Below are 25,471 nucleotides of genomic sequence, written 5' to 3'. Positions count from 1 at the left end.
CAACAGCGTTTCTGATGTCTTTAGTTGCCATCTGCCCGCATCTAAAAAAAGAACTTCTTTATATAACCCCCCCCCCCCCCCGAGTGACATTATATTTGTATTCCACATGATATGACCAAGATCCAACCATAACGGTATTTTATAATCCCATTTGAATCGGTGCTTCTTCCAAACTCTCATCAGAGAGTTTCTAAGTATGTGGCTTTTGAATACTTTATCCACTTTGTTCTCATAAAATAAGTATGCATGCCAACCAAATTCAAGATCATAACTTTCTATATTCAATATTCCAGTCTTTTTCCTTCCAAACCAATCACTTGCTTGCGTCAAGGCTGCTGCTTCATAGTATAATTGTAGGTTTGGAAGTTTAAGGCCTCCCCTTTCTGGAACATCTTGCATAATTTTCAGCTTAACTCTCGGCTTTTTCTCATTCCATACAAACTTATTCACTCCACTTTGCCATTCTCTCAATTGTTTATCACTTTTAAGCACCGGAATCATTTGAAACAAAAAAAGAAATCTTGGCAAAACGTTCATCTTAACTGCTGCTATTCTTCCAAGTAAAGACAGCTGCAGCTTTTTCCAAGTCTCCATGTCTTTTTGTACCTCTCGCCACAACACCTCATAATTATTTTGAAACAATTTTATATTTGATTCTGCAACCTGAACTCCTAAATATTTAACTTTTGGTACTATTTCAAAACCTGCCTTGCTTTCAAGTTCTTGTTTTCGATCTTGTGTCATATTTTTGACTATCATCTTAGTTTTTTTCTGGTTCAATCTAAATCCTGATACCATACCATATTCTTCTATAATGTCTTTCATCTGGATTATTTATTCCATCGGCTGTGTTAGGGTAACAACCAGATCATCTGCAAATGCCCTTATTCTGTAATCCTCTTGCCTTATCACTATTCCCTTCAAAGTACTCGAGTCCCGTATTGTGTTCAACAAGACTTCTAATGTTAAAATAAATAACAATGGGGATAACGGACAACCTTGTCTTGTTCCTTTTTCAATACTAAAATTTGTAGTCAAACTTCCATTGATAATAATTTGTGCCATTTGTTCTTGATAAAGTGCTGAAACCGCCTGTATAAATTGATCCCCAAAGTCCATTTTTCTTAAAGTCTTTAGTAGAAAGTTCCAATCCACTCTATCAAAGGCCTTCTCCGCATCCAAGAAAACCAGCACTGCAGGGATCTGTTTATTCTTCTCAAGATATTCCAATAAATCTATAATTTGCCTTACATTATCCTTCATATATCTGCCTTCTATAAATCCCGTTTGATCATAATGAATCACCTCTTGAATAACTGGCATCAACCTGTTGGCTAATACTTTTGCAAATATTTTATAATCATTATTCAGAAGAGATATTGGTCTAAAGTTCTCAGGTTTTTTAGGACCTACTTGCTCTTTCGGTATCAATGAAATATAAGCTGTTTTCCATGATGGGGGTATTTTACCCCCTTGTTGTATACTACAGAATAAATCTTTAAGATGTTCAATAATTTCTGTTTGTAAAGTTTTATAATACACCGCAGTTAAACCATCCGTCCCTGGTGCTTTAGCTGTTTTCAATTGTTTAATTGCGGCAATAATCTCCTCAGCTGTTATAGGATGATTCATTCTCTCCTTTTGTTCACTAGAAATTTTTGTAACTCTTCTTTCTTCTAAATATTTCTCTATAAATCCATTCTGTATATCATCTTTGGCATATAATTTGGTATAATAATCTAAAAAAACTTCTTTAATTAATTTTTGTTGAGAAATTTCCTTCCCTCCACTGTCAATACTATCAATAACCCGTGTACTCTGCCTCTTCCTTAGTGTATAAGCCAACCATCTGCCCGGTTTATTAGCGTTACAAAATGTGTTATGTTTCGCAAATTGTAAATTTGTTGCTGTTTGTTCCACCATAAGCATTTGAAATTGATCTTTCAGAAGTTTTATAGCTCCTCGTATTCTTTCATCTGTTGGATTTTTTATAAGTAACTGTTCTTTGTTCTTTATTTCTGCTTCCATTTCAGATCTTTTCTTTTGTCGATTTAATTTATGTTTAGAGTTCATATAAATGAGTACCCCTCTCATATATGCTTTACTCGCCTCCCACACAATTTCAATAGGGGTACCCTTATTCAAGTTCATTTCAAAAAATTCTTTCATCTGCTTTTTAAGTTCTGTTATATTCTTTTCATATCTAAACAAATTTTCATTTACTCTCCATGATCTTCTCTCACTCTTTCCCATCTCAATTTCTATCCATACCGGGCTATGGTCAGTTAAAGTCCTTGGAAAAATCTTTGTTCTTTTCGTTTTTACAAGTAAATCAGATGATAGTAAAATAAAGTCAATCCTAGAGAAGGATCTGTGTCTATCTGAAAAGAAAGTAAAGTTCAAATCTTTTGGATTATGTATTCTCCAAATATCTTTTAATTCCAAATCTTCTTTCATATCAAAAAAAGTCTGTGGTAATCTAATCCTTGACTTTGCCAAACTCTTTTTATCTATTTTAGAATCAATTACTCCATTCCAGTCTCCCATGATTAAGATAGATCTATAATCCCATTGCAATATTTTAGAATGCAAAATTTTGTAAAAATTTTCTTGTTGTTGATTAGGAGCATAAATTCCAATCACCAAAATTGGGCCATATGCTGTATAGAGTTCAATTGCTATAAACCTGCCACAATCATCTGCTTCTATAATTTTAGCTGACAGTCTTTTATTTATGTAAATCACTACGCCATTCTTTTTTTCCAAATTCGAGGCTATAAATTGTGTTCCTAATCTTGAATTTATCAGGTATTTTTGATCTTGTGTTCGGATATGAGTTTCTTGTAGACAAATAATATCATTGTTAAATTGTCTCAAATAATTAAATAATTTCTTCCTTTTCTGTGGTGAGTTTAATCCATTCACATTCCAAGATAAAAACTTAATTGTCATCTGAATCTTCTCGAAGCAATAAGAACATATGCTGAAGGCTTTCCAGGTTGGTAGTCTTCGGCTTTGCTCCTCCCATGGCTTCACATTCTTGTGTATTGCCCTTGGCTCCTTTCTTATATTGCTGTGGCTTGGTCCTTTCCTGTTGTTGTTTTTCTTTAATTTGCTTAGAAACTTCTCGAGTTATATGCTGATCTTTGGCTTCACACATCCGGGCTAGGTCCAAAGCCACTTCTCTTGTAGTCTTAGGTGGTTCAGTTACAATTTCTGAAGGAAGATCTATCAGGGGCGCATCCAGAAATCCTCCTGTAGCTCCCTGCATTTCCATTGCCTCCAATTCCAACTGCTTAGACTGCTCTTCAATCTCTTGCTGAAATGGCTTCTCCTTATCACTCTCCTTTATCTCCAGCACAGAAGATGTACGTGGGGATGGTGAACTCGCTTTGAAAAAGTTAGAATAAAATTCTTCCGCCTTCTCAACAGTATTTAATCAATATCTTTCTCCTTTAAACCTCAAAATTATGCCAGTTGGAGCATCCCACCTAAATGGGATTTGTTGTTTTTTTAATTCATTCACTAGAAATCCAAAATCCTTCCTGTCTTTTAACATTTTAGGTGGCAATTCTTTATAAACTCCAATTTCCTTTCCATCCACTTGCACAGCAGAGACAAAGGACTTTTGCAGAATATCATTTCTTATTTTTCTATCTGTAAAATATATCACCACATCTCTAGGCAGTTGTCTTTGTCTGGCCACCCAAGAATTCACTCTGTACACTTTATCCATTTTACAAAAAATCTCTTCAGGACTAATCTTTAACATCACAGCTAATGCATCAGCACAGATCTTTCTCAGGTCTTCCCTATCATTCTCTTTTAAGCCTCTCAGCCTTATAGCAAACTCCATAGACCTGAATTGCATCATTGTCATCTCATTTTCAAGTCTTTGCATTTTATTGTCAACATTTAAAATTTTATAATCAGCCTCCTTCATTTTGACATCCACTTCTGATCTAAATTCCTCCACTTTTTTATCAGTTTTGATAACTGCTTCTGACAATCCAGTCACCACTGTCATTAATTTTTTGGTCACCTTGTCATATTTTTCTTGTACCACCTCTTTAATTTCTTTTATCTCCTGCTTAATTTCCTGTTGTGACTTTTTAAACTTCTCATCCAAATATTCATCTTGCCTCATCAAAGCCTGAGCAATAAAATCCTTTAAGTTTTCAAGATCTATCTCTTTTTTCTGGCTCTGCTGGCTGGGAGGCTGTTGTTGAGGCTTGTGTGTGGGGGATCCCCCCCCTGCCGCCTTCACATCCTGTTTAGTCTGCTTAGAAGCCATTCTGCCACGTAGTCTAACTTTTTCAAAAAAGGAAGTCTTTTTTCCCTTTCCTCCTCCACAAAGTCCTCTGAAAAATTCCACCAGGTTTAGTCAAATTAAAGATGAAGTTGGATCAGAATCAGGCTTGTTTTAAAAGAGATTCCCTTTTCCTTCACTTGTTACAGACAATGCTACTTTGTAACTTGTTGAAATAGCTATGCAAATCCACTTTCGCTTTCAGATCTCATTAACGCTGAAGCCGGGCGCCATTTTCAGGAGACTTTCAATCTTTTATTTTAAAGTTAGTCACAGGGCTAGTATAAATACTTGCAGTTTCGTGGTTCAAGTTCTGATTCCACCCTGTTTGTTTGGAGAATTCACTTTGTTTTCAATAGAAAGGTTGGTCCCGCCGCCTTGTTCTACGATGTGTAGAATTGTCCTCGCTGTCCGGAGCCTCGGCGAGCTGGATAGGGAGCCGTGCCTGTTTCCTCCCCAGAAGCAAAGGGGTGCTATCTGGGGGCTTCACAGGGGCTCTACCTGACTCTCGACGGCTCTATTCGCGATTCCTAAAGGATTTGGAATTTTCCGAGCCGCTTCTCCTTGTTCGAAGTGGCTGTAAAAGGCAACGGGGCTGGCAGTCCGAAGAAAGACCGTCTTTCGGCGACGGGAACCAAACCGGAAGTTGTGAAAGAAACTTTTTTGTCACTTTTGGCGTTTGTTGCAAGTCTTAGTTCATTCTGAGCCTTAGCCTTCCTGACTCCATCCCTGCAGATTTGGGCTATTTCTGTCAAGCCAGGGAAATCAGGAGATCCAGGCAGTTCAAATGAGTATAAAGATTTATTGTAAGCTGAAGCTCTCTATAAGAATCTGAACTACTAATGGTCAAAGCAATTTGGCGGTACTGTAAATAACGAATTCATGGCTCTTGTGGGTGCAAAGGGACTCGTGACTGATGACGTGTTTGACCCCTCCCTCGAGGTCAGCCTGGTCATCTCCTACATCACCCCTGCCTCCACCTTGCCCCCCACTCCTCTTCCATCAGTTCTTAATAGGGAATCAGTTCTTGGGTTATTGGGTCATATTGGCTAGGAATATGGGACTTCTAATCACACATCAGTTTAAAGAAGGCTGCCCAGATATTAAAACTACCACAAATGAGCTGCAAAAAACCTTCACAACCAAAGAAATATAGAAAAATGAAAAAGCTTTGATGCCTCTTTCAGATTTTTGCAGTCCAGACATAGTAACCCTATGAGATATAAGGGCAAAGAATCTGTCCTAAATCTCTAGAATTCTTTAATATGAATCCTCCATGGAATCATACTAGATACACTTAATGAATTCTCTTTGTCCCAGTCTCTGGGAGAAATTTTAACACTAATTACATGTAAGCACTATAAGCTAATCAATAGAAACTGCAATATATAGCTAACCCTTGTTTAGCAACCACAAAACGGTCACTAAATGAGGCAGTTGCTAACTAAGGTCTACCTGTTTTAAGAACCTGGAACAACTAAAACATTGCAAAATTCAGAAATCCAAAACACAAAATATCAAATAATTTGTTCCCAAAGTTGTGTTTCAAAAGTGCCAGTCGAGCGATACCATATTTTTTTTTTTGTATAAGTTTTATTTGCAGTTTTTTTTTAACAACCGACATTTTTTTGTGGACAGTGTAATGACTGAGTTAACATATTTTTCACACAGTGTTCACAGTAATAATACAATTACAAATACAAAATGTTTATCTTCCAATTTCTAACCTTAATGTGCTCATTATAATTATAATATATTCTTTTATATACTTATTAACTCCTAATATTTTGATATTATAGATGTCAGTGTTCCACCACATTTTCAATATCTTGACTTTCTATAAACATCATTAAAACCAATTATCAGTAAGATCTAATCAGTCCCAAGTTTATATCGCTAAGTCCCCTGAATTTATAGTCCTTATAGGCTATATTTTCCAATATATTTTTCCAATAAATCAGGGGTGGGTTCTACTTACCTTTACTACCAGTTTGCATCGCGCCCACGAACTTTAAGTTTAAGTTAAGTCTCTAAGGTAACAGTTGGAAATTTTCTCACCCAGGTTCACTGCTCTGTCCACACACTACTCCAGCACAAGATCTTAGTGTCCCGGTTGTCCCAGCTTGTGACTGACCAAAAATGGCTGCCGTCTCTGCTGCTGTTCAGGGGAGCTTTCTTTGGATCAGCGAGGAAATGAACGTTGGACTTACCTTGAACGTTCCTTCTATGTGCGCTGCAGGAGAGTCTAAGCATGCGTTAATTCAGTCTGACTTGTCATCACTGAGTTGGAATTTCTTTGGCCATGCCTTCCTCGTCCGGCCGAGCCTCAGTTTTTCCAACAAAAACTGGAACAGAGAAGACACAGTCCTAATCGAAAATGACCACTCCTGGACCCCGGACCAGCACAAGCCAGGGTGGGATTTGGACTCTTCTGCAGCGCACATAGAAGGAACGTTCAAGGTAAGTCCAACGTTCATTCTCCTGTGTGCTGCTTGGAGAGTCCAAGCATGGGATATACCCAAGCTAAATTGATGTTGGGAGGGAAACAGATTGGTCCAGTGTCCCTTCAGCCAGCAGGACTCTCTGTAAGACATGTCTCCCTAACGCTGCTTCCGCAGATGCGTACTGATCCAGCTTGTAATTCCTCACAAACGGAGAAGGGGAAGCCCAAGTGGCGGCCCTGCAAATTTCCAAAATCGATGCCTGCGTAGCCCAGGCCGCTGTGGTGGCCGCGCTTCGAGTAGAGTGCGCAGTGATGCAACGGGGCACAGGACGAGCTTGTTGTTCATAAGCTAAGGCAATACACGCATTGAGCCAACGTCCAATGGTAGATGGTGATACCTTTTTCCCTATCGAAGTGGGCTGGAATGACACGAATAAGGCCTCTGTCCGCTGAAATGGTGCTGTCCGCTTAATGTATCATTTCAAAGCCTGGCGAACATCCAACGTATGCCAGCGCTTTTCTCTTGGATGTTGTGGATTGAGGCAAAAGTCTGGTAGAATAACTTCCTGTGCCCTGTGGAACCAGGAATTTATTTTTGGCACAAAGGTAGGATCCAAACGGAGAAGGACCCGGTCCAGTTGAAAAATGCATAAGTCCTAGTGCACTGAAAGCGCCGCCAGCTCAGATATCCTACATGCAGAAGTAATCGCCACTAAGAAGGCAACTTTAAAGGTAAACAGTCTAAGTGTAGTAGTCTGCAAGGGCTCGAAAGGAGGTAAGGTGAGCGCTTGCAAAACCAATGACAAGTCCCAAGTCGGGTACCTGTGGATTGTTGGCAGTAGCAAGTTGGCAGCTCCTTTTAGAAAGCTGCGGACCTTTGGATGATGGGAGAGCGGTACAGGCCCCTCACCTGGTAAAATGGTTGCCAGAGCCACAACTTGTCAACAAAGTGTATTAGTGGACAGTTTCTTTTTCAGGCCCTGTTGTAGGAAGTCCAGGACCTGAGGTACGGTCACAGATGTCGGTACCAGCTTGACCCCAATTCACCAGCGACAAAACGACACCCAGGTGGCATCATAGATCCTGACTGTCAATGCTTTTCTAGATGCCAGGATGGTGGAGATTACAACGCTCCTTCCGGAGAGTCTCCCGCTCAAGTGCCAAGTGGCCAACTTGAGCCACTGAGGGTCTGGATGTTGAAGGGCCCCCTGACTGAGTGCGACCTTGTGCGGTGGTAATATCCAGGGCCGAGCTATCGATAGTGACATTAGGTCGGCGAACCATGGATGTCTCGGCCAATACGGAGCTATTAACAACACTTCTGCCTCCTCCTCCAAGATTTTCCTGATCAACTTCTGGAGTAAGGGGATGGGAGGAAAGGCGTACAGTAGTTCGTTCGGCCACGGGCAATGCAGGGCGTTGATCCCCTCGGCTGCCGGAGTCCAGAACCTGGTGAAAAACCGAGGCAGTTGAGTGTTTTGGGGAATGGTGAACAAGTCCAGAGTCGGTGTCCTGAAACGAATCGTGATCAGGTGGAAGATGTCTGGGTGAAGATGCCATTTGGCCTGGTCTATTGTCGTTCGGCTCAACCAATCCACTGTTGAGTTAGACGTCCCGGCGATGTGTTCCACCTGCAAGGACAGTAGGTGCCTCTCTGCCCAGAGACACAACTTCCACGCCTCAGCCATGAGGAGCCTGGAGTGAGTGCCCCCTTGGTGGTTGACATGCGCCTTGGCCGTGACATTGTCCGTTAACAGAAGAACGTGCTGATTTGACAACTCGGTTTGAAAATGTCGGAGCGCTAGATGGGCTGCCCTCATCTCCAGCCAATTGATATCGTTGCATAGATCTTGTTGAGACCACCTCCCTTGTGTTACATTGGCCTTCAGGTGCACCCCCCAGCTGAAGAGACTGGCATCTGACGTTAGGACCAGTCTTGGAGGGTCCCGGAACAGGCAACCCTTGTCCATGGCCTTCGACTTCCACCAATCCAAGGAGTGAAGCACCTGTGGAGGAACCCTGATCCTGCACAGTGAGTTGCTGCGCCCTGCCCTCTGACTGGGGAGAAGGAGCCGTTGTAAGGCCCTGGTATGTAACCGAGCCCAGGGAACTATTGCTAAGCAAGAAATCATTTTCCCTAATAGTTGGGAAAGAAGCAGTAGGGGTACTGAGTCTGACGCCTGAATCTGTATTACCATCTGTCTTATACTGTCTTTTCGCTCTTGAGACAGAAACACCTGGGACAACTGAGTGTCGATCACTGCCCCCAAATGGACAAGCCTGGTGGATGGGATCAGATGGCTTTTCTCCCAGTTTACTGAGAAGCCATGATCCTGAAGAGTCTGGACCGTGAGTTGCATATCCAGCTCTGCCTGCCTGAAAGACGATGACTGGATCAGCACATCGTCTAGATAACACTGTAGGTGGATGGGATGAGCCCTTAGATGTGCCGCTACCATGTCCAGTAATTTGGTGAAGGTGCGTGGTGCTGAGGAGAGGCCAAATGGAAGGGCCCGGTATTGCCAGTGGTGGCCTGCGAAGGCAAACCTGAGGAACCTCCTGTGGGATATCCTTATGGGCACATGGAGGTAAGCCTCCTTGAGATCTATGGATGTTAAAAGATCTCCTTGCCTGAGGCCACCCAGGATCGAATGAAGGGATTGCATTTTGAACCTCTTGTATTTTATGTGAACATTGAGGTCCTTTAAATTCAATATTGCCCTTTGGCCACCCGAGCTCTTGGGAACTAGAAAGAGTATGGAGTAAAACCCCAAACCTCTTTGCCCAATTGGTACCAGTTCTATGGCCTTGATGTCCAGCAAGTGCTGAATTTCGGCCTCCATCATGGCCTTCTTGGTGGCCTCCCTGGGCACGGGACATTGAATGAAGCGACGAGGGGGTCTGGAACAAAATTCTAATGTTAGTCCAAGGGTCACTGTTTGTAAAGCCCACGCATCCATGGTGGTATCCCTCCACTGGTCGGCAAACATCTTTAACCTGCCACCAATAGGGATTTGAGTCCATGAGTCATTTGGAACGGTGGTAGGGGCATCCCCCTGAACCTCTGTAAGGCCGCCTGGACTATGACTGCTGAGATCTATCTCGGAATCCTGACCTGTCCTGAGATCTGTCCACCCCGTGGGAATATTGTCTATGGAAATGGGAGGCGGGGAATCCCGCCTCAGTATTCCAAAAGGGCTGCCTACGGTAATAAGGAGTAGGTCTTCTATCATACCTCCTATTCAGCTGAGGCAGAACCTTCCGTTTATCTTTCCCTTCCACCAGGATGGGATCTAACACTTCTCCAAATAGCTGACTTCCCTTAAAGGGAGCTGTGGCCAGGCGCCACTTGGACCTGGTATCCGCCTGCCATTGGCGCAACCATAACAAGCGTCTGGATGCTACGTTAGATGCCAGAGCTCTAGAGGCAAATTTGGCAGCATTAATAGTTGTATTGGCTGTATATTCCGTTGTGGCTATCAGCTTACTGAGATCTTGTTGGAGGCAAACGTCCTCTGTGGAGATCCTAGCCTGCATCTGCTTTAACCATAAGAGGGATGTTCTAGAAAAGAATGAAGCCACCGTAGCAGATCTAATTGCCCAAGCTGCAGCCTGGTGAGTTTTGCGTGCAGCCAAATCAGCCTTCCTATCCTCAGACTTCAAACCTTCCGCATTATCAGAAGGGAGAATGACAGTAGAAGCCAAATTAGTCAAGGGAGAATCCACTGTGGGAATTTGGAGGAACTCCTCAAGCTCCTTTTCCACTGTGTACATCTTTTTATCCATGCCACTTGGTGCTGGAATAGAGACAGGATGTTCCCATTGTCTGTGAATGACATCTACAAAAATTTTTGGAGAAGGAATAACTTCCTGAGTAGAAACCTGCTCTGTAAAGAGACTGGCACAAAGATCCTGAGAGTCCTTAGGGTCTGCAGCAGACCTGTCCATCTGACCCATATTAGCAGTCATTTTTGCTTTAAGCAATAATGTCTTAAAGAGATGAGGGTGGATAAGCCAGTATATGCTGGTTTATCTTGGCCAAGTCCCTCATCACCAGACATTTCAAATTCACCTAATTCCTCATCTCCTTCCAGCGAAGCCTCACTGTGAAGTGATGGAGAATCATGACATAGTTCTTCCCTATAGTCTCTATGCCTATGTGCATGTTGATGCACAGAAGGTCCTGGATGTAAGGGAGCCAACAATCCCCTTTGTGCCAGCACCTCATCAATGCCCTGGGTAATGGTTTGCACAATGGCATAACGTAATTCTGAGGATAAACCTTGTTGTGCCAGCTCCTGAGGGTGAAGACCCGCTGCTGTGGGCGTAAAGGTGGCAGATGGCGGTACACGCTGCCTGCCAGGCACCTGAGAAGAATCAGAAGGAGGCTGAGCTGTGGCTAAGACAAATCCTTCCTGATAGGGAACTGTGTGAAACCCTAGTGATTCCTGGGGTATAGTGGGAGACCAGTTAGGTTGATCTTCCTGTACCTCCTGTGCCTGTGATTCTGCAGGTAAGGCATTAGTAGGCTCACCTCTATCCCTAGAAACCTCAGGGGATTTAGGAGCTGCAGCCTGTTGCTGCGCTTTTGAAAAAGGCTTCTCTAAGGCTTTTTGCCTTCTCAGGGCATCCTTTTCAGCTGCTGCAGATGAAGATTTAGAATGTTTGGCTTGGGTGCTAGCAGAAGGCTTATTAGATCTTAATCTAGGTTTGCTAAGGAGAGAACATTCAGCTTGAGGCTGAGATTTATTTATTTAATTTATTTATTTATTTGATTTTTATGCCGCCCTTCTCCAGCAGGACTCAGGGTGGTGAACAGCCAAGGTAAAACATAACACACAAAATTTAAAAACAGTTTAAAAGATATTAAATGATTTCGGCCCACAATTTAAAACAGTCCAATTAAAATCAATTACAAATTAAAACCAAAAGGATGGGATCAAGCCAGCCTAACTAGATGAAATAAGTGAGTTTTAAGGGCCCGATGAAAAGTCTGGAGGTCTGGTATCGTGTGTATCTCTGGGGGTAGGTCGTTCCAGAGGGCAGGTGCCACCACAGAGAAGGCTCTCCCCCTGGGGATCACCAGCCGACATTGTCTGGCCGATGGCACCCTGAGGAGGCCCTCTCTGTGCGAGCATACTGGCCGGTGGGAGGCTATTGGCAGCAGAAGGCGGTCTCGTAGATACCCCGGCCCTAAGCCATGGAGCGCTTTAAAGGTGGTCACCAACACTTTGAAGCGCACCCGGAAGACCACCGGGAGCCAGTGCAGCTCACGCAGGAGAGGTGTCACATGGGAGCACCCCGTCGCTCCCATAATCCCCCGCGCAGCCGCATTCTGGACCAGTTGGAGCCTCCAGGTGCACCCCAAGGGGAGCTCCATGTAGAGATGGTGAAGACCCCTCAGAATCACTGCTATTTGCCATGACTAACACAGAATGTTAGATGCAGAAAACAATTGTAATACAAACTGAAACAATTTACTCACTGCGCAGTTCAGGGCTCTTATTATGCCAAACCGGCAACACGGTTTGTTTGCAATAATATTAGGCGGCAGCAGCAATAATCTGGGCACCCCAGGAGTTAAGGGGGCAAAAGGCCTGCAATACTGACTCCAAAGGCCACAAAACGCTTTTTTTAAACCGGCAACATGGTTTACTTGCGTGATAAGGAGATGGTCAAGCTTCCAAATTGCAGATCTCCTTCAATTTTCGCCCAGCTGCTTCCAAAGAAGATATTTTGCTGCATTGTAAGCCCCAACAAAATGGCCGCCCCAACAAAATGGCAGCTATCGGCCGCGCAGTCAGCGTGCTCTCTCCCTGTGATCCGCGGCTCTCCAGCAGCAATCCGAGAGGGAATCCGAAGCCTCGGACCTCCCTGAGGCTAACGATGACTGCCTGATGATCCTCACTGCGATCCAAGTCCACGTGGCAATGGCCGCCGTAGCAGCGATCTTATCGCTGCCTCGCAGAGTGCACAGCGCTGACTCACGCTTTGCGCTCCTTCTTTCAGCCACCCAAGCCGATTTCAAAGAGGCTCTTCTTTTTTTTTTGTATTTAGCCAATTTATTCTTGAAAAATAGCCAATTTCCTTATTAAAGTAATTTAAAGTAATTTAAATTGAAGAGTCAACTCGAACAAGTCTTTCCTGTCAGACTGAGTTGGAAAAACTGAGGCTCGGCCAGAAGAGGAAGGCGTGGCCAAAGAAATTCCAACTCAGTGATGACAAGTCAGACTGAATTAACCCATGCTTGGACTCTCCAAGCAGCGCACAGGAGAATTGCGTTTTCCTCCCGATCAACGAAGCGCCTCCCTTCCAGGGAGGCTTAACCCCTTAGGGTCTCCCAGCAAGTAGTTGCCAGTTACATTTTATGGAGCCCGGCGGAGCTCTGCTATTTTCCAGCCGTTTTTGCTGCGACGTCAAACGGAAGTCCTTGAGAGATACCATATTCTTAGACTCTTTATGGTCAAATGCAACCTCTCTTTGTCAGATGCTGGAACCTCAATGCTGGAGACATGATCTACCAGGTCCCAATCATAGCAGTAATCATGGTAAGAAGGCAGTGGTGGGATTCAGCTGTTTTGGGCCGGTTCAGTAGTTAAATTTCTGGCTGTCCCCTCCCCTCCCCCACCCCGCCTCTTCCAAGAGTCCCCACGTGCCCCATTTTGCCTCCCAGGTAAGTGCAGGGAGGCCTCCTAGGCCCAAAACAGGGCGCACGGGGGGGTGCGGTGTGGCCCCCCATGGCCCATTTTCGCTCCCAGGAGGCTGCAGGTCTGAGTGCTGCCTGTCACACCCCCTGGCCATGCCCACCATGGTCACGCCCAGCCAGCCAGTCATTAGGGCAGAGAACCGGTTGTTAAATTATTTGAATCCCACCACTGTAAGAAGGGCAAAACATGGCTGGGAATTTGGTAATACATGTCTCATGTGGATGAATTACTAATCAGCTTTGTAATGGCTTAAAATTAATTTTAAAATATCAGAAACCATCTTTCGTAAGTATCCCTTACTCTTCTGTTTTAGAGTCGCCCATTGGACTTATTAAGAATTAGGCCTTTCTGGAACTTGCCCCCACAATGGGTTTGTTTAGTCCTGATGCTCTTTGAGTTGTAGGCTGATGTGTTTTTTAAGATGTAGACTTATTTAGTAATTGTAATTGTCTAGTAATTTTTTGGAGTGTGAGTTAGATAGACATAAAAATAGATTGCTATACAGTATACAAGTAGTCCTTGACTTATGACCACAATTGGGACCAGAATTTCCATTTGATCAAAATCAGAACCAATTAGTAGACTAAAAAACAAGAAGACATGGAAGCAGCAGCTGCACAAGATTTGGATACACCAGCCTCTTAAATTAAAAATAAAAACAGAATATAAATACTTAATGTGGAATATTAATTAGGTCAATGCCCCCTCAAAGCAAAAGAAAGTATTTCATTACTTGAGGAAATTAAATTTGGATATAATTTGCCTACAAGAAACACATATTAAAATATATGTGTTTGACCAAATATTTGGTCAATAAAAGATTAGGAGAATAATTTATCTCTGCAGGACCAAACAAGAGAAATGGACTTGTCTTATATGTAAAATCTCAACTTAAAGCTAAGCTAGTAGTATCAGATGATAGCAATATAAGTGGACTTGAATGGGATAAAAACAATGGTAGTTGGAATTTATGTACCAAATGAAGACAAATTGAATTTTTTGAGTATCTTATGGAACAATTTCCATAATTGTGAAATCAATTAAAATGTGAAGACAAATGGGTCTTAGGAAATCTGAGCAACAACAAAGCTAGTGGAGGTGACAGTATTACAGCTGAGCTATTCAAAATCTTAAAAGACGATGCAGTAAAAGTGCTACACTCAATTTGCCAGCAAATTTGGAAAACTCAACAGTGGCCACAGGATTGGAAAAGGTCAGTTTACATTCCAATTCCAAAGAAAGGCAATGCCAAAGAATGTTCAAACTATCACACCATTGCACTCATTTCACATGCTAGTAAGGTTATGCTTAAAATCCTACAAGCTTGGCTCCAGCAGTATGTGGATCGAGAACTACCAGAAGTACAGGCAGGATTTTGAAGAGGCAGAGGAACTTGAGATCAAATTGCCAACATACGCTGGTTCATGGAGAAAACTAGGGAGTTCCAGAAAAACATCTACTTCTGCTTCATTGATTATGCTAAAGCCTTTGATTGTGTGGATCACAACAAATTGTGGAAAATTCTTAAAGAGATGGGAGTACCAGAGTCTGGCAAGGCTGTATACTGTCACCCTATATGGAGAGCACATCATGAGAAAGGCAGGGCTAGATGAATCAAAAGTTGGAATTAAGATTGATGGGAGAAATATCAACACTCTAATGGCAGAAAGCGAAGAGGAACTTGTGAGGGATCTCACGAAGAACGATGGTTCATTGAGGGCGCTTCCAAGAAAAGGTCAGCACGCAAGGATGCAATCAAATTAAGTCTTTATTTAGAAGTAAAAGTAGAGTAAAATAAGTACCCAGGCATGGAGGCTTCCATGCCTGGATTGAGCCCATGGTTCAGTCCCATAGGAGAGTAGAACAAGAGCAGTGAAAAGCGGGGAAGAGCCACCCCTGTGCAGGGGTTCTTATAGGGGCCCCTGGCCCCTCCCTTAAAAGGTGTGTGAGGGGGCCGGAGGGCCATTAATTCTCCGCAATGGGGCTGCAGGGGCCGGAGCTCCTTGACCCACCAGTGGGATCAAAAGTCCCTCTTTGCTCCCATCTGGTGGCCTTTTTAGAAACTGCCATGGCTGGCACAAAACACCTAACAGAACTAAGGAGCCTCTTAATGCGGGTGAGGAAGGAGAGTGCAAAAGTTGGCTTGAAACTCAACATTAAGAAAACTAAGTTCATGGCATCCGGCCCTCTCAATTCCTGGCAAATAGATCGGGAAGAATTGGAGGTAGTGACAGATTTTATTTTCCTGGGCTCCAAGATCACTGCAGATGGGGACTGCAGCAGGGGTGGGTTCTACTTACCTTTACTACCGGTTCGCATTGTGCATGCGCATGCGCAGATCACCTATGATGACGTCTGGGTCAGTGGGCGGAGCCTCCTGCCAGTTTTACTACCGGTTCTTGTGAACCGGTCCGAACCGGGGGCAACCCACCACTGGACTGAAGCCAAGAAATTAGGAGCCTTGGTAGTACAGTGGTCTAAAGCACCCTGTTATTAAGACCAGCTGCCTGCAATTACTGCAGGTTCAAATCTCGCCAGGCTCAAGGTTGACTCAGCCTTCCATCCTTTCTAAGGTAGGTAAATTGAGAACCCAGTTGTGGGGGCAATAAGCTGACTTTGTATAAATATACAAAAGGATGAAGGCTATTGCTTAGCACATTGTAAGCCGCCCTGAGTCTCCGGAGAAGGGTGGCATATAAATCAAATTTAAAAAAAATATATATTAAAAGACGCTTGCTCCTGGGGAGGAAAGCTATGTCAAATCTAGACAGCATTCTAAAAAGCAGACATCACCCTGCCAACAAAACTGTGTATAGTCAAGGCTATGGTGTTCCCAGTTGTAATGTTGGACCATAAGAAAGGCTGAGCGCCAAAGAATTGAGGCCTTTGAACTATGGTGCTGGAGAAGACTCCTGCGAGTCCCTTGGACTGCAAGGTGATCCAATCGGTCAGTCCTAGAGGAGATCAACCCTGACTGCTCTTTAGAAGGCCAGATCCTGAAGATGAAACTCAAATACTTTGGCCGCCTAATGAGAAGGAAGGACTCACTGGAGAAGAGCCTAATGCTGGGAAACATTGAGGGCAAAAGAAGAAGGGGACGACAGAGAATGAGGTGACTGGATGGAGTCACTGAAGCAGTAGGCTTGAGCTTAAATGGACTCCAGAGGATGGTAGAGGACAGGAAGGCCTGGAGGAACGTTGTCCATGGGGTCACAATGAGTCAGACATGACTTCACAACTAACAACAAAAATGGAACAATTAACATCTTTTACTTACATCTGTTACTTATTTTACTCTTCAACAATTAACACAACTACCACAAGTCTTCATTGAGCTGATGGACAACTTAACGTTGGTTGACTCTTGGAGGCACAAAAATGAATTAGCAAGACACTATACCTTTTTTTCAGAAAAGACATAAAATCCTTCTCAAGAATCAATATGATATGGATTTCCAAGAACTTTGCTAATACAATTTCAAAGTGGATCTTCTGCCTAAAAGTTTTTTGGATCATCATCCAGGACCTCACAGTTCAGATGGAGACTATTCTACACAAAGAGAAGATTTTAAAAGACTGCAAAGAGAAATTGAATGTATATTTTAACAACAATTTGGGTAAAGGCACAGATTTAATGACTGGGAAGTGAGCAAAGACCTCATGACATGCTATTTCATCTAACACAATCATTTCAAAAAGAAGAATACTCAAAATAAGATGCAAAAGATATTGGATTAATTTAAAAAGAAAGAATCTGACTTACAGAGGATGCCAACAGACTCTAAAATTTTACATGAAATGAAATTATTACACCAACAACTATCTATCCGGACTGTTTGGGAAGTGGAAATAAAATTGAATTATGTGAAAAAAAAACATTTAGAGTTCTCAAATAATAGCAAAAGCAATAGCACTTAGACTTATATTCTGCTTTACAGTGCTTTACAGCCCTCTCTAAGCGGTTTACAGAGTCAGCATATTGCCCACAACAATTTGGGTCCTCATTTTACTCACCTTGGAAGGATGAAAGGCTGAGTCAACCTTGAGCCTGGTGTGATTTGAACTGCCAAATTGCAGGCAGCCGGCAGTCAGCAGAAGTAGCCTGCAGTACTGCACTCTAACCACAGCGCCACCATGGCTCATAAACCAGGAAGATGGTTGGCATATACTGTGTGTTCTGACCCAGCCTTAGCAGAAGCAAGAAACAGTCTCCTTGTCATGAAAACCCCCTCTTTATTTACCTCTTGTGAATTAATTGCATTCATCCACCGAAAAGTCCAGGCAAGAGTCCTTCAAGGAGTTAACTGCAGTAACAGACCTTATCAGTTCCTTGCAATAATTGCAAGGCCGTGAGCTCTCAAATGAAAGGCTGCAAATTAAGTTCTGGCAAGCAGTCTTTGTGGCACAAAGCACAATGAGCAAAATCTTCAGAAATATGAACTGTTGTCTCCTATGACAACCACTCCCCTTTCCTTCTATTTATTCCCCAGCCGGGGGGGGGGCATTCAGCATCCACATGTGCTTTGCTTCCCGAGTCAACTCCTTGTCTTCCATTGTTCACCTCTCCTAACTGCTCTGTGCATACGTGCATCTGGAACAGGCCCCAGCTGTTCTTCCTCCTCACTCATATCAGCCTCCAAAGGCAGCTGCCTCTCTGGTGGCTGGGAAATGTCAGACAGCCCTGGCTCTATCTCTGTGTCTGATGCAAAGCATCCATCAGAGCCTTCCCCAGACTCCAGAACTGGCCCAAGTTTCTCCCCAACCTCCTCATCGTCTGAGTCTGGCACCAGATCCGCTAACAGCTGGTGGGCCACAACACTGTGTTTTCCCAAAAATAAGACCCGGTCTTATATTTTTGGGGGCTCCAAAATAAGCACTAGGGCTTATTTTCAGGGAAACACACGGCAAGCACGTGGGGACCGACAGTATCCGGCAGCAGCTTCAGTCCACCAGCCTTTTGGTTGGCGCACTCTGGGGCTGTGCAGCCCATGAAGCGTAGGTGAGTTGATTCCCTGTCCAGGCAGCAGACGGAGGCAGAGGTGCGGGGGGGGGAGGCAATCTGGACACACTGCGTGGGCCGAAGCAGGTGGGCTCCCAAGGGAGGCTCGTCTTCACACGGTGGCAACGGCAGCAGACACAGAGGCATGGGGCAGAAGGCAGGCGACCCTGAGGCACCACACAGGCTGCAGGCAAGCTGAGACACACAAAGACGAGCCTCTCGTGGCTGCCCGCCCATTCCGGCCCGACTCTCGGCTTTCCCGCAGCACATGCGGCATGTCCGGATTGCCTGCCTTCCCCCCGCACCTCTGCCTCCAGCTGCTGCTGGTGCCTCTGCGTGAAGATGAGCCTCCTGCACCTGCCCGGTACTCCAACGCAACTCTTGGCTTTCCCGTGGCCTGCGCAGCATGTCCGGATTCTGTGCATCCCCGCCTCTGCCTCCGCCTGCTGCTTGGACAGGTAATCAACTCACCTGCACTGCACGGGCTGCAGCTGCTGCTGGACATCGTCGGCCCCTGCACGCTAACCACCTCCTGTGCTGGCCATTCTCACCCCCCTTCACTAGGGCTTATTTTGGGGGTAGGTCTTATATTAGGTGCATGCTTTAAAAAAATCAGGCTAGGGCTTATTTTCAGGGAAACATGGTAGATTGAGAAAAGAAAGAGAAAAGATTGGAAAGATCCTATAACTACTTTTGAAATATCAGATGCTATTAAAAAGATGAAAACAGGCAAGGCCCCAGGCCCAAATGAACTTCTGAGTCTATATTATAAATGCTTTAAAGATCAACTGCTACAACCACTGAAAGAGGTAATGAATTCTATATTACAGGATTCTAAAATGCCTCAATCCTGGAGGGAAGCTAATATTGCCCTGTTTCCAAAGGACAGTCAAGATACTACAATGATAAAGAACTACAGACCAATTTCCTTATTATACTGTATATATATAACTTTTATTTGCGGTCACAGACCAAAATACAAATATAGTTACAAAAGAACATGGGGAAAGTAGCATCATAAACAGTTGGCTACCAAAAGCCTTGGCTGAGAGGAATTACAGTGTTCTCCTCTAATAGTTACAGCTCTTAAAAAAAAATTAGAACCATGTAAAGTAATGTGTGAGGAGCCAGCCCCTAAACAATATAAAGTCAAATTACTAGCATTGGATCCAGAGAGATCTGTTTCTAGAAGAGACAGTAAATTAGTCCTGCCTGCGTTATACATAGGGCAGTATAAAAGAACATGCTCCACAGTTTCAACCTCAGCTCTATCACAAGGGCATAACCGCTCACTTATCAGAGCCTCTTAAATCGTCCGTCCAGCAATGCTGAGGGCAAGACGTTGAAACGAGCAAGGGAGAAGACTCTTCTATACTTAGGGATGGTTAAAGTGTAAAAATATGAGGCCATTCTCAGTCCATAATTGTTAAATTGGCTGAAGATCAGAGGGGAGCAGGTTTTATTAGCTCTAGCTCTTAGATATTGCAAGTCTATGTCCACAAGCCGTTGGACTACCCCAGATTGGGCGTCCTTAAGGCCATAGTCTCCCAAGGCATCCCCCGAAAAACCTAGCAGGTGGAGTTTCTTCATCAGCTCCCTCTCCCATCGAGAAGTATAGGAGTCAGCTAACACCAGGGAGAGGTAGCTACCAGGGACTGCCAAAAAGAGAGCCCGAAACCACCATTTAAAGGTGTTAATCCACGCCATGCATTCGACTGATCGAATGCCCAATTCCAGGTACATTAAAGCAAAGCCAACACAGGGAGGGAGACCCAAAAGTTTCCTAAAAAAAACAGCCTGAGTTCTTTCAATACACTCCTTGAAGCCCCGTATCCATATAGGAATTCTGTAAAGAGTTTGGGCCAGGGCTTCCGGTCTGGCTTCCGTCGCCGCCAGACGGTCCTCTGAGACCGCCAGCCCCGTCGCCCGTAAAGAGCCGCCTTTACATCTGAAAGGCGGCTCGAAAAACTCCATTTCCTAAAGGAAATGTGAGACAGAGCCGGCGAGGGCAGGTAGAGCCCTCTGCGAAGTCCCCAGAGTTCTTTTTTTACTCTTGGGGACGAAGCAGGTTGTGGCTCCCTATTTCCGCTCGCCGCTGCTCTGGGCGTCGGGAGAACTCTGCCTTTTGCAGAGCCAGGCGATGGGACCGGATCAATTAAAGAAATTAACAGATCATTCAAACAAGCAGGATGAAATCCGGATCTGGGATTCTAAACCGCAAGTATTTTTAACCCTAAGACTGATTTTAAAGGTAAAGAAGAGTGAAAGGAGGAGTTTAAAATGGCGACCAGCCGAGGCTTGAGAAAAGCTGAAAGTGAAAGTCCTTCCGTTTGAATAGTTTATAACGTTACAAAGTTACAAAGTTACAAAGTATCTAACAAAAGTGCTGGTTAGAAGTGAAGAGAAAAAATTCTTATTTCATGCTTCTTCCTTCTTAGAGACTTGTTATTGATATTGTTTGGAGAGAAGTCTTTTTCTTTAAAAGGAAAAAGGGAAAAAAAATCTGTTGTGTGGCAGGATGGCGCTAAAACCGACAAAGCCAGATAACCAAGCCATGGGGGGGGGGGGTTCTCCCATTTATAAATCACATGAACAAGCTGAGAGCTTGCAGATGCAGAAGAATGGCTTCACAGACCTAACGAAATTTTTACTGGAGGAGATGGCAAGACATGATAAGACTGTGAATCTGAATCTTGAAAATTTTAGACAGGAAATTAAAGAGTTGGTTCAACAAAAGTATGATATTCTGAAGCAACATATGAAAAGTTTCTTAGAAGTAATTATGAAGATGGATGAAGTTATAAACTCAAAAATAGACTCTAAAATGAAGGAAGTTGATGATAAGATTTATAATTTGGATAATAAAATACAAGGAATTGAAAATGATTTAATAAGGATTCAAGAAAAAAGCTCAGAAGTAGAGTTTAAAAAAATAAAGGAAGCTGACTATAAGACTTACAATGTAGATAATATAAAACAAAGGATTGAAAATGAAGCCACAATAATGCAATTCAGATTCATGGAATTTGCGGTTAGAATTAGGGGAATACAGGAAGATAAAAGACAAGATTTGAGAAAGATGTCTGCTGAAGTTCTGGCTGGGATTTTAAAGGTTAGCCCTGAAGAGGTATCCTGCAAGATTGATAAGGCCTACAGAGTTAATTCTTGGGTGTCAAAGCAAAGGCAGCTGCCTAGAGATGTGGTGATTTACTTTACTGATAAAGAAATAAGAAATGATATTGTGCAAAAGTCTTTCAACTCCACTCTTGAAATGCATGGAAGGAAGATCTGGATATTTAAAGAGCTACCGCCCAAGATGTTAAAAGATAGAAAGGATTTTGGATTTTTGGTGACTGAACTAAAGAAACAAAACATCCCATTCAGGTGGGATGTTCCAGTTGGTATAATATTGAGATACCAAGGAGAAAGATATCAATTAAATACTGTTGAAAAAGCGGAAGAATTTTACTATAAGGTTTTTAAAATGGGTCTAACATCTCCACGTATAATACACAAGGGGAATAAAGAAAAGCAAAATCAACAAGAGATTGAAATTCAGGCTAAGCAGATGGAGGTGGAGGTAACGGAAAAACAACAAGCTACAGAGGCTTTTGTGGACGAGCCGCTTCTGGATTCTCCTTCAGAGGCTACAGTTGGATTACCTATAAATACAAGAGAGGCAGCTTTGGATTCTAATGTGATGACTTATCAAGCTATAGACCAGCATGGAAACCAAACAGTTGATATACTTATAGAAAGGAAACCAGGATGGAGATCTAAGTCACAAAAAGTTAAGAAAAGAAGAAGCAGGTCCCACAAAAATAAAAATTTTTAGACCAAACAACAGTGTAATGCCAGTTACTTAAGAGCTGATTGAATATATAGAAATATAATCGAGGCAAAGTATTGGTTTATATTATCTTGAGGAGAGTGACAGATCTCTGCAGTGCTGTACTTCTGGGATGTGGAAGATGGCCTTAAATTGAGTGGATTGGAACTTTCTATTTTGGATTCTTTGACAAATGGATTATGTTTATGCTGAGCTATAAGACAAGAGAACTAAGGGATTGGGGCATGCAGAAGATCTGGCTATTACCCTAACACGGTGGTTGGAATTAATAATCTTGATGGAAGACATTATAGAAGACACTATATGGAATATAAATATAAAGTCACTCGGGTGGTTTTTTATATATGAAAACATTTATTATTGATGGGGGCAGATGGTAATTGAAGATACCGAATATACTGTTGGAATTAGGATGTGATGTTACCCTAACATGGGTAATGGAATTCACAATCCAGTTGAGAGACATTACAGAAGATATCATATGGATTACAAATTTAAAGCCAATTGAGGATTTTATATATATATGTAAATATTTTTTTTTTTTTAGTGGAATGGGCAGAAGAATAAAGATATTGAAAATATTATGTATGTAGACCTGTAGGAAAGCGGGTCGAGATAGGTTAGCTTACTGATTGTTTAGCTTAGGAAAAGGGATGTTATGTTATATCAATATACGTAAAAGATTTGAATTAAGAGATATATGTATGGGGGAGGAGGAAATGGATAGATTATGAGCTGAAATTGCTAAATTAGGATTTATTATATAGTCTTACAGCTGAATGTTGCTTTGAATGTTGCTTTGAAATGTATAGTATAAGGGGGACATAATGATATTGTTAGAAGGGTGGAGATAGGTTAGCTTAAGAGACATATGTATGGGGGAGGTGGAAATGGACAGATTATGAGTTGAATAGATGAAATTGCTAAATTAGAATTTATTATATAATTTTACAGTTGAATGTTGCTTTGAAATGTATAGTATAAGGGGGATATAATAATATTGTTAGAAAGAAAGGGTCAGTATATGGGGGGTGGAATAAAAGGATGGTAAAGTATTATATAATCTGTTATTAACTTGGGTTTTATTTTGGAGAAGCCACAGGGGGAGGGGAGGGGGAGGGGGGGTTAGGGAGGAGGGGGGGAAAGGGGGAAAAATTTGTATTTGAAAAACTTTTTCAAAAAAAAAAAAAAGAGTTTGGGCCAGGGTTTTGGCTTTGTAAATACACAGAGCAGAAGGAATAAACTGGCCTCCTTGGGTATAGAAAAATCTTAGAATCTGCTGATGGCTACAAGAGGCCGAATTCAGCACCTGAGTTTGATGTCTAGTCCAAGCACCCGTGTTCTGAAAATGGATACCTAAATACTTAAAATGGAAAACCTGCTTAACAGCATTACCCTTAACAGCCCAGTTGTATAGCTTCTGGGCTCTAGAGAACACCAATACTTTTTATTTGTTATAATTAATGGACAAGTGGTTCTCAGCGCAGTAGGACCCAAATGCAGAAAGTAGCCTTTTCAGACCAAGCCTTGACAGTGATAGAAGGACCGCATCGTCAGCATAAAGGAGAAGCGGGATCTTCGTAGTTGACAACTTTGGGGCGTGGGACTCAGTACATCCAATGTAAGAGGCCAAGTCAGGTAAGAATAAATTAAACAGAAGAGGAGCCAGGACACAGCCCTGCCTTACTCCGCTCTTTATCGGGATGGGATTTGAGAGTTCTCCCTGCAAACTGCTCCTGACCTGACTAAAAGTCTGATTATGTAGGGATCTAATTAAGAACAGAAGACGTCTATCAATGGAACTTTTGAGCAATTTTGACCACAACGATTCCCTTGGGATTGAATCAAACACTGCCTTTAGATCAATAAAAGCAGTAAAAAGTTTACCACCTGGTATGGTGGCGTATTTATCAACCAGGTGCGCTAGGACAAAGCAGTGGTCCAATGTGGCACAGCCCGCTTTAAACCCGATCTGTTCAGCACCAATAATGTTGGATTCCTCGACCCAGGTGAGGAGTCCGCGTTGGAGATATTTAGCATACAATTTTCCAATGGTGGAGAGCAGTCTTATAGGACGATAATTGGCTGGGTTGTTCCTATTTCCTCATTTAAAAACAGGAACAATGATTGCTAGACTCCAGGAGGTAGGGATCCTGCCAGAGGTATTAATATGGGTGAAGAGTGTTGCTAAAAGAGGAGTCCACCACTTGGGATTAGATTTTAACAAATCAGGGGGTATAGCATCAGGGCCAGGGGCTTTGCCTGACTTGAGTTCAGAGATAAACTCATTAATCTCAGCGTGAGTCACAGGATGCCAGTCCGGAATTGCAGGGGGCAGTTGTGGTCCAAGTCCGGTCGTGACTGTTGAAGCCTGGAAGATTGACCCAAAATGGTTTTCCCAATCTCTGTTGGAGATACAACAGAGAGGGAGTTCTTGATGACCAGGCAGGGTCTTCATCAAACCAGGGATTGCTTCTTGGATGATATGGGCCACTTGGCCTACGGTCAGCTCCTAGCTCCCTTTGGACACTATTAATTAGTGATTTGAAGGATGAGATTGCCTCTGAGTCACTGCATGTTAGGGCCTGATTGTATAGGCTAAGACACTCCGGAGATGATAAAAGAGAGTGGAACTTTCTTTCAGTCTTAGAAGACCATTTGATCCTCCTTACATACGAGGCCACATAGGGATCCAATATTTGAGGGCCCCTAGGCAGATGTATATCTGAAAAGAGCCCAATGATTGTAACCAGGGGGTAGTGGTCGCTCTCCGTGAGGCAGTCCACAAAAAAGACATGGACTGCCTGTCTTAGTAGCTGGGAAACCAGCACAAAATCAATAACACTACTCCCCCGTGAAGAACTGAAAGTAAATTCACCCGCTAGATCACCTGGGGTACTCCCATTAAGGATTATTTTATTATGTTGGGATGCTAAAAGGGCTAGCTGAACGCCGGCAAAATTTGTTTTTTTTTTTTTATTGCAAAAGTTTTACAATTACATTTTCACCCCTTTTCCCCCCCCACCTCCCCCCCAAACTTCCCAACCTCCCTAACCCCCCCTAACCCTCCCCAGCCCCCAGACTTCCCTATAATATACTCATACTCATAAAAAACCCTTAATATAACACTTATATATAAACTTAAACCCCTCCCTCCCCTGTA

At 43.0% G+C, this 25,471-nt stretch overlaps 1 protein-coding gene across 1 annotated transcript in view; it reads right to left on the bottom strand.

Annotated features, from left to right (window-relative positions):
- LOC139317666 (histone deacetylase 5-like) overlaps positions 1-25,471 on the bottom strand; it is a 292,699-nt gene that overhangs the window by 80,632 nt on the left and 186,596 nt on the right. The window contains exon 11 of the mRNA XM_070944746.1: positions 25,104-25,116. Coding sequence (XP_070800847.1) covers positions 25,104-25,116 — 13 coding nt within the window. The remainder of the gene's footprint in view (positions 1-25,103; positions 25,117-25,471) is intronic.

Source organism: Pituophis catenifer, unplaced genomic scaffold, assembly GCF_029215685.1.
Source record: "Pituophis catenifer annectens isolate HBS135680 unplaced genomic scaffold, rPitCat1.0.hap2 SCAF_5, whole genome shotgun sequence".
NCBI lineage: Eukaryota > Metazoa > Chordata > Lepidosauria > Squamata > Colubridae > Pituophis > Pituophis catenifer.
The sequence above is the reverse complement of the archived record's forward strand: the minus strand, read 5'-3'. Positions and strand labels throughout refer to the sequence as shown.